Source organism: Danio aesculapii, chromosome 2 (assembly GCF_903798145.1).
Source record: "Danio aesculapii chromosome 2, fDanAes4.1, whole genome shotgun sequence".
NCBI lineage: Eukaryota > Metazoa > Chordata > Actinopteri > Cypriniformes > Danionidae > Danio > Danio aesculapii.
In genome coordinates this window covers 5,737,585-5,747,251 of record NC_079436.1, presented here as the reverse complement: position 1 = coordinate 5,747,251, position 9,667 = coordinate 5,737,585, and the positions used below count along the sequence as shown (strand labels likewise).

The 9,667-nt window shown below is 34.2% G+C and overlaps 2 protein-coding genes across 2 annotated transcripts in view; both read left to right on the top strand.

The window, feature by feature from the left end:
• The first annotated feature begins 2,600 nt into the window (after positions 1-2,600).
• insl5b (insulin-like 5b) lies at positions 2,601-4,762 on the top strand. The gene is made up of 2 exons (XM_056465767.1): positions 2,601-2,810; positions 4,126-4,762. Exons 1-2 carry the CDS (start codon positions 2,645-2,647, stop codon positions 4,260-4,262), a joined length of 303 nt encoding a protein of 100 aa, XP_056321742.1. The 5' UTR covers positions 2,601-2,644; the 3' UTR covers positions 4,263-4,762.
• A 3,954-nt stretch (positions 4,763-8,716) lies between these two features.
• Positions 8,717-9,667, top strand: part of ahsg2 (alpha-2-HS-glycoprotein 2) — a 7,209-nt gene continuing 6,258 nt past the window's right edge. Inside the window, 2 exon segments of the mRNA XM_056471506.1 lie at positions 8,717-8,736; positions 8,738-9,026. Of these exon segments, the coding sequence (XP_056327481.1) occupies positions 8,717-8,736; positions 8,738-9,026 (309 nt within the window).

The following is a 9,667-nucleotide window of genomic DNA, read 5'->3' as shown; positions in this document are numbered from 1 at the left end:
ATCTCTTTTTGCCAATTTACTGGTAATGTTCTGTCTTTATGTGTGAAAGACGCTTATGGGTCTAAAAAAGTATGTTTTTAGATGTGAGAGAAAGCTGATGTTTTTCAGTCATAGTTTATTTAACCCTTTCATATGTACACTTTAAACCCTTCAGCTGAATCCCCTTCGGGAGTTATTTAGAATGCATCACGTTTCCATGGTGACATGTCTGGTTTATGACATGACAAGCCCATGCATGCACTGCAATGGAGATTAGAGTTGCTGGATTTACAACATGTCAGTTGATCAACTTCTCCTTATCTACACGACAGTAAGTGTCTGTTTAACTGAGAGATAAATAAAGTGAACATTTTAGTTACCTAAATGATGTGAATTACACCAGAGTATGCGTAAAACTATTAGTAGTATGCATCTTCCATAGACATCAGCATTTTACAATGCAGTTTGTTTTGTTTTAAAATCTAAGGGTTAAAATGCCCGAAACCAATGCAAATGTTATTTCATTGAAAGCACACAGTTATCTTCGTCTTGAAGCTTTCACCCCCACTTTCACCCCTACTTCCTCCCCCTTTTTCCAATAGGGCGACACGGTGGCCCAGTGGCTAGCACTGTTGCCTCACAGCAAGAACACCGCTGGTCCAACCTCCTATCGGGCTGGTTGGTGTTTCTGTGCGGAGTTTACATTTTCCCCCTGTGTTCGCGTGGGTTTCCCCCAGGTCCCCCGGTTTCCTGCCACCATCCAAAAACATAAACATTAGCCAATCGACTAAACCAAATTATCACCAAAAAAACAACACTAGTTTACACTTCTCACGCGGCGACAAGCAGGGGAGTCCTCGAGACCTACCTGAGCTCGAACTCCGCTCTCGCCCTTCTAACGGGAGGGAGCTCCGAGCTCGAGGATATTACGAGCTCAGGGCTCTCTCCCAGGACAGCATGCCAAATACGCTTTATTGACTATCAGCTAAGTGTGAACTCTTGAAATATCTGTCGCTTGTGATTGTAGACTCCAGGAACCAGCCTAGACTGATCACACTGCTGTCATTGAATGCATCAAAGTGCTATGATAACAAAGTTGTTCCCCTGTTCTATTTACCATGATATGTAAAAGCTGCTGTGCTTACACCCTGTTGACTATAAGCAGACTGGCCTAAGGGAGCACCTCTTTCAGGTGCTCATCTTGTTCCCGTTTTTTCTTTCCAGAGAAAGTTGTAACTTTGTTTTAAAAGTATATAAAAAGAAAAAGACATATCGGGGAAAAGATGTCGGGGAAAAGATGGAGGAAGAGATGCTATTACTTTAACATCTACAGTTGAAGTCAGTATTATTAGCCCCCCTGAATTATTAGCCCCTCTCTTTACTTGTTTCCCCAATTTCTGTTTAACGGAGAGAAGATTTTTCAACACATTTCTAAACATGATAGTTTTAATAACTCATTTCTAATATCTGATTTATTTTATCTTTGCCATGAAGACTGTAAATATTTTTCAAGACACAGCTTAAAATGACATCTGAAGGCTTAACTGGGTTAATTAGGCTAACTAGGCAGGTTAGGGTAATTAGGCAAGTTATTGTATAATGATGGTTTGTTCTGTAGACTATCGAAAAAATATATAGCTTAAAGGGGCTAATAATTTTGACCCTTAAACGGTGTTAAATAAATAAAAACTGCTTTTATTCTAGCCTAAATAAAAAAATAAGACTTTCTCCAGAAGAAAAAATATTATCAGAAAATTTCCTTGCTCTGTTAAATATCATCTGGGAAATATTTAAAAAAGATTCAGAGGTATGCTAATAATTCTGACTTTAACTGTACCACTATTTGAGTCAACGTAATAAAAATAGCTTTAGAAACACAACAGGGAGAGAATATTACAGACACCCATTCACAATCAGACTTGTTTAGCTTTATAAAGTGTCTTCATCTTTGCAGCAAATGCTGCTTTGAGTTCTGCTTGTTGAAAAGCAGTCAATAGTTTGAGACGTTACATAAAAATCATGACACAAACGGATTAGTTGAAGCTGAATCTTATGATCACTCATAGAGGTTTCCTTTAGGAATGACTGCAATTAAATCTAAAATGTGAAAGCTTACACCACAATACTACAGAACGACATTTTGTCCTGTAAACAGTGATGTTGTGTGGAAACACTTGGCAACAAAGTGTTTGCCTGACAGAAATAAAGGGTTCATTATGGCGCTTAGCCTTTTAGGTCAAATTAACAAGGTTTGGGAGGAAGTAAGTGCTGTCATTATCCTGGTGTCACACCGTAATGCTGCTATGACACATGCTCATATTTACCATATTCACTTTTATGGGCATGAATCTCTAAAATGTCATTAAAGAGCACTTTGCTGAAGCAAATAAAACAAAAACCTCACGCCACTTTGTTAAATTAGCTGTATTTTGATACACCATTTGCTCATCATCTGTTTATTTAAACCAACAAACCCATTTTGTCAAATGGAAGTCTCTGCATTGTGGGTCATTTTGCCTCATTTAAAAGGTCACAGAAAAGAAGTGCGTCAATAACACATAAATCACAGTTTGTGTAGTATATAAACGAAGACTTTCTGAGGTCAGAAAACACAAGCTAGCGAAAGCTTTGGGCAGAAGACACAGCTTTCATACTCTTTCCAGTCATGAAGGTGGTGCTGCTAGCAATGCTGTTGGTGTTTGCTGCATGTGCAGATTCGGCTCAGGCACAGAAAGCTCTCCGACTCTGTGGCCGTGAGTTTTTTCGGGCCGTCGTCTACACGTGTGGGGGCTCCAGATGGAGACGGGTCCAAACTGAAGACCCCGTAAATGGTCAGTATACATTTGGTCTTTGATTAGCTATCATCATCATTATCATCCCATTGTAAATGAGATTAGAGCGCTGCTATTCATTTAAAGTCCTATTTGTTATGTTTTTGGTAGAAAACCCTGCTGAAAAATTCAGCTTAAACCAGCCTAGGCTGGTTGGCTGGTTTTAGCTGGTTGACCAGCCTGGTTTTAGAGGGGTTTTGGCCATTTCCAGGCTGGTTCCCAGCTATTTCCAGCCTGGTCTTAGCTGGTCAGGCTGGAAAAGGACCAGCTAAATCCAACTAAAACCAGGTTGACCAGCCTGGATTAAGCTGGACATAGTTGGTTTTGGCTGGTCAAGCTGGTTTTAGCTGGTCATTTTCCAGCCTGACCAGCTAAGACCAGGCTGGAAATGGCTGGACACCAGCCTGGAAATGGTCAAAACCCCTCTAAAACCAGGCTGGTCAACCAGCTAAAACCAGCCAACCAGCCTAGGCTGGTTTAAGCTGTTTTTTTCAGTAGGGAAATGAAACTCGAAACATTAATTAATACTATTAATGACAACTAGTTATTTATAATAAATAACAAGTTACAGAAGTTACATATATAATATAATATAATATAATATAATATAATATAATATAATATAATATAATATAATATAATATAATATGATATGATATGATATAATATAATATGATATAATATAATATAATATAATATAATATAATATAATATGATATGATATAATATAATATGATATAATATGATATAATCAGTTCAACTATTTTTTTCTTAAGACTAAAGTAATTCAAAGTTTATATGTATATATATATATATATATATATATATATATATATATATATATATATATATATATATATATATATATATATATATATATACAGATTAATAAAATATGTTTATTTGAAACAATGAATAACTGATAATAATTTATTGATCTAAATATTTATCTTTTGATGTACATATAAGAACACCTCACTGAATGAGGCCAAAACAAAACAAATTCAAACCTTTGCTGAATCTGGAACAGTTTACTAAAATGGCATGGTGTGTGTGTGTGTGTGTTAACTAAAAATCTAACTTCCAGGATTTTATTTTTAATTATTTACAACTAAAATAACATGTGATGTGTGCAAAAATACAATTCATTTAAATAAACACAAGTAATGGAGCAAGACGAAATACCACTCTTTCTATTTCTAGGCTATGCTGCCATCTGCTGTACATAAAGCACTGCCATTCTAAAGTAACCTGCAATGTCTTTTAAAATACACAGCATGAACAGCGTTTCTATAATGTGTACGATTTTGCGCAGGTTATGAAATCAAGGCTGATGTGGAGTCACTAACCTCTGCAGAAATGGATCGAGAAAGAAGAGAGGTGTACGAAACGCTGCCTTCCACCTGCTGTAAAGTGGGCTGTAGAAAAAGTGATCTAGTTCGCATGTGCTGAAATAATAATAATAAGTTGCAGTTAAATTATTATTTTTTTGGAGCACTTGAGTTATATAGAAAGATGATGTAGATTTCAAATGTAACATCTAAGAAATGTTCAAATGTCGTTTCAACGAAATTACTCAAATGCTAAAATAAATCATTTATTCTTTAATTGTGCAAACATTTAAAGTTGATCAGTCAGGAGGAACATATTTCTCTTCATTTTAAATAAATAGTTTATCATAAAAATAACAACAATAAAAAACACACACACACTCCCATAGCTGTTCACACCGAAACAGAACGAAATGTGTGTGTATATTCATATTTTTCATATTCTATGAAACATGCTCAAAATATTTTAATACCATTTTCTGTGTATTTGATTAATTAATGTTACATTTTAGATGATATTGTACAATCTATAGATTAGCACTCATTATTGTATTTACATATCCAATATCAGGAGATACCAGCTGGAAGAACTGAGAATAAAAGCATTTTGAATAAAATCAACATGAACATGGTTTATTGAGCCATACTTTGTTGGGAAGTAGTTTTGTAGTTAGGAGCATGAAATACATTTTCGAAGGTATTTAAAATGCTACTAAAACTTGATCTCTTAAAAAAAAAATAATAATAATAATAATAATTATCATGTTTTGTTAAACGATTACATATTATGAGCCTAAAAAGTGTCATTACAACTAAATTAACTACCTTAATTGAACTAAGGTCATTTTGTAATGTATACCTACATGTTTGTCATGTTGAAGTAATTTCTTATGTATACGAATAGTAAGTGTAATCTATTAGTAGTATACTTGTAAGTGTGCTACCTGAATACCACTTGGAACTAGTGGTAGTGAAAGTGCACTACAATTGTAAAAGTGCTCAATATATCCCTGCTGAAAAATCCAGCTTAAACCAGCCTAGGCTGGTTGGCTGGTTTTAGCTGGTTGACCAGCCTGGTTTAAGAGGGGTTTTGGCCATTTCTAGGCTGGTTTCCAGCCATTTCCAGCCTGGTCCTAGCTGGTCTGGCTGGAAAATGACAAGCTAAAAACATTCTAAATCCAGCTTGACCAGCCTGGTTTAAGCTGGACATTTCTGGTTTTGTCTGGGCTCCCAGCCTGGCTGAGCTGGTCAAGCTGGTTTTAGCTGGTCATCTCCCAGCCTGACCAGCTAGGACCAGGCTGGAAATGGCTGGAAACCAGCCTGGAAATGGCCAAAACCCCTTTAAAACCAGCCTGGTTGACCAGCTAAAACCAGCCAACCAGCCTAGGCTGGTTTAGGCTGGATTTTTCAGTAGGGTCACTAAACAGTCCTCAATTAAGTTTTTTTTTTAAATTATATAAATATATATATAATATTGTACAGATATAATATAATATATTGGACAGTACACTTGAACTGGTGACTTTTAGACTCACCAAGAATACCAGTTTTCTTTGAGTTTTTTAACTTTAGATAGTTTGTATTAAAAAGAGCAATCCAATTTGTATGTTTTAGTGAGTGTATTTTTACTCAGAAATACTACATTCATGGAATATTGCTTGTGGGTTTCAAAGACATGCATTTATTTGTAATGTTGTAATACAAGTACACTGTAATAACCCTTATCAAGCATGCAATGAACTTACACAATCTGTAAAAGTATACTAAGCATACTTGAAGTTGTTCCAATTTAGTACTTTAAATAAACTAAAAGTTTTGCATTACTATAACTAACCATTACATTTTTTTAATGATTTGGTATTATTTTCACAAGTAATGTGTAAATTTGTACATCTCTAATTACAAAACCTTAAACTGATAACACTTTTTTATTCTTTCAAAACCTGATGTCATGTTTTTTTGTGGTTATGAACATCATTCCACATAATCAGTGTTACAAGATCATTGTGTTATGCATTGAAAACATTTGTTTAATCATCCAAACACAAGTGTTTTCAACTTTTTTTTAACAATCGGTCCATTCAGCAGCAAACAATACCAGGTACAGGTTTCAAATCATTGGTGCTGAATGAATGTTACTGTACTGTAAACACAGCCATTACAGAAAATGTTACACTTATTTTCAGACAAACTGACAAAAGCTATATTAAAAAAACATGTAACATATGAACAATTTCAGCATTGACTTCACACAATTGAAGTCAAAATTATTAGCCCTCCTGTGAATTTTATTTTCTTTTTTAAATATTTCCCAAATGATGTTTAACAGGGCAAAAAAAATTTTGACAGTATGTCTGATAATATTTTTTTCTTCTGGAGAAAGTCTTATTTGTTTTATTTCGACTAGAATAAAAACAGTTTTGAATTTTTAAAAAAACATTTTAAGGTCAAAATTATTAGCCCCTTAAAGCTATATATTTTTTCGATAGTCTACAGAACAAACAATCGTTATACAATAACTTGCCTAATTACCCTAACCTGCTTAGTTAACCTAATTAACCTAGTTAAGCCTTTAAATGTCACTTTAAGCTGTATAGAAGTGTCTTGAAGAATATCTAGTCAAATATTATTTACTGTCATCATGGCAAAGATAAAATAAATCAATTAGAAATGAGTTATTAAAACTATTATGTTTAGAAATGTGTTGAAAAAAGTCTTCTCTCTGTTAAACAGAAATTGGGGAAAAAATAAACAGGGGGGCTAATAGTTCTGACTTCAACTGTGTATATATATATATATATATATATATATATATATATATATATATATATATATATATATATATATATATATATATATATATATATATATATATATATAAATTACATTTTATTTATTGCAGAAAAGATTTTATTTTGTAAAAGAGAGTGCAGCATTTGAGAAAATAATGTAAGAACTCGTTGACCTTAAATTTATCTCAAATAATTTTGTTAAGCAAAACTGTGACTAAATTGTGAATCGTGAGATTAGTATTGTGACTCGAATCGAATCGTGAGTCAGGTGAATCGTTAAATCCCTAGTCATTTTAAAGATTATATTGGAAAGAAAAACGTTTGTTTTAATATTTAATATATATCTACATTTTTTTGCTTTTCAACAGTTTTACAGAAGAAATAAAGAGATCAAAATCAATACAAAACCCTTTAACAAAGGAGTAGGCAAATTTTTGTTTATGTATATGAAATTTTGCCATTAGAATACAAAGGTTAACAATAAATTCAAGATCCTTATTGGATTTGTTTTTGTAAAAAATATATATCTTTCATGGTAAAACAATAATTTAACTTCAACCAATCAAAGACTTATATTGCTAAATCCACTCTAAAACTGTTTACCACTCTTGACAACCAAAATACTAAATGACAGAGACTCTTTATCTGCCTTACTGAAGCAACAAATATTATTCATATCGATGTATTTTGATAATAAAGACATGTGGGATAAATTGTGTTGATTTCTTTGATTTTATAACTAATACACTTACACTGCATTTTTACCTTGTGCGCTTGGACACACTTACGTCATTAATGATGCAACTGTTAAGAGCTTTCACTAGGTACAGTGGAGATTGCATTAGTTATATTGTTTTGTATTATTTTAAGCCATTTGGGATGCAGTGACACAGTTGCAGAGATCCAACACTTTTGCACTAGAAAATTTTCAACTAACCCACCCGAGGCTCAAACCAGCAACCTTCTTACTGTGAGGCGATTGTGCTACCCACTGCGCCACCATGACGCCCTGTTTATAATGTAATTTCATTTGCGTCCTATAATGTGCACAGCCCACATTAGTAGGTGGAAATGCACGTTTCTGTTGGTCTGCCAAACCACCATAAAACACTAGGATTAGAAGAAGGTGGCAAATAAAGCCGGAAACAGAAAGACAACTATAAAATAAAAGACAAGACAACATATATTCATAAATATAGCTGCAAAAACTGATAATTTCGGCAAAGAAAACAAGGCAGGGAATCAGAATATTCAAATAAATTGGTATTATTTTCCAACTTTTATTTCTAATATTTAAGATTGTTTACATCCTTTTTGTTTTAAACATATGTGTAGTGTTAGAAGTAACACTCAGGTGAACAGTCACTTCAGAAAACATGTTTACATCAAGTCATGTTTGCTTTACATTGTTGGATGGTGGAAAAAACAGCAGTACAACTTTTTTGAAGTACAGTATGTATTTAAAATCAGACATGTTTACAGGAGCAAAATAAATCTAGCAAATCAATGACCTTTCGTTGTATGATTATATTTTTTAGAATGGCAGATTTGGCATGCATTCAATAAAACTTTGTGAATGCGAAGCTCACTCAGGTCCCATACATGTGAGTTTCATCCCCAAGGACATGGTCAAAGTTTAAAAACACCCCTGCTTCACCAAACCAAACTTCAACGTGAACTCCCTCTCAAATTGCACAGTTGCATTTACTTTGGCACTCAAAGAGGTTCACCGGTGTCATTTACATAACAGACATCAGAGTGTCTTTACATTGACCATTTAGTCATGACTGAAGTACAGCACACACATATATATACAACAAACAAACCTCCATTCACTTCATTCTGTGCATTCACTTCAGGAGTGCAGGTTTTTGGTGTTCAGCATGCAACTTTGGGCGACAGTTTTTGTTCTTGGGCTCCTGGTAATGAGTTCATGGGCGCAGGGGGTACAGACCACCGTCAACTTGGCTGAATGTAATTCTCCAGAGGCTGAAGCAGCAGCTCTTGCAGCACAAGATTACCTCAACGCTCAGCACACCCATGGTTACAAATACACCTTGAATCGCATTGAGAGCAACAAGGTCATCAGCAGGGTAAGATCATGAAGAATGCCTGTGTGATGGTGGCTGTAAAATATTTCCACTCGGAAATTACAATCAGGTGTTAAAGACACCATTAAAAAAGTTTAGTAACACTTTAAAATAACTGCACAATATGAAACATTTATTAAGCATTAGCAAATATTTGTTAATATTCACTAAATTAGGTCACAAAACTGCATGAAGTTGCATAAACAAAGCATAAAAATATTAATAATTCAGAATCAGAATCAGAAAGAGCTTTATTGCCAGGTATGTTCACACATACGAGGAATTTGTTTTGGTGACAGAGCTTCTACAGTGCAACAGGATAACAGAGACAGGACAAAAAACAGATAATAAATATATTTAAAAAAAATTGAAGTAAGTAGTGAGTGCAAATATACAGATTGACAAGTGTATTTACATGTTTATTACTATATACATTGTTATAAGTGCAGCTGTTATGTGCAAATTGGCATGTAAAGTGTGTGGTTAAATAAGTGTATATGTCTATAAAAGTGTATAGCAAGTAGTGATGTTGGTTCCACAATTATTATCATCAAGTGTTCATGAGATGGATTGCCTGAGGGAAGAAACTGTTTCTGTGTCGGGCTGTTCTGGTGCGCAGTGCTCTGTAGCGTCGACCAGAAGGT

Excerpts from the sequence above, each read along its gene's own strand:
- insl5b (XM_056465767.1), top strand. The coding sequence starts at position 2,645 with ATGAAGGTGGTGCTGCTAGCAATGCTGTTGGTGTTTGCTGCATGTGCA. Across the intron at positions 2,811-4,125 it reads AACTGAAGACCCCGTAAATG|GTTATGAAATCAAGGCTGAT; the intron begins GTCAGTATACAT and ends GATTTTGCGCAG.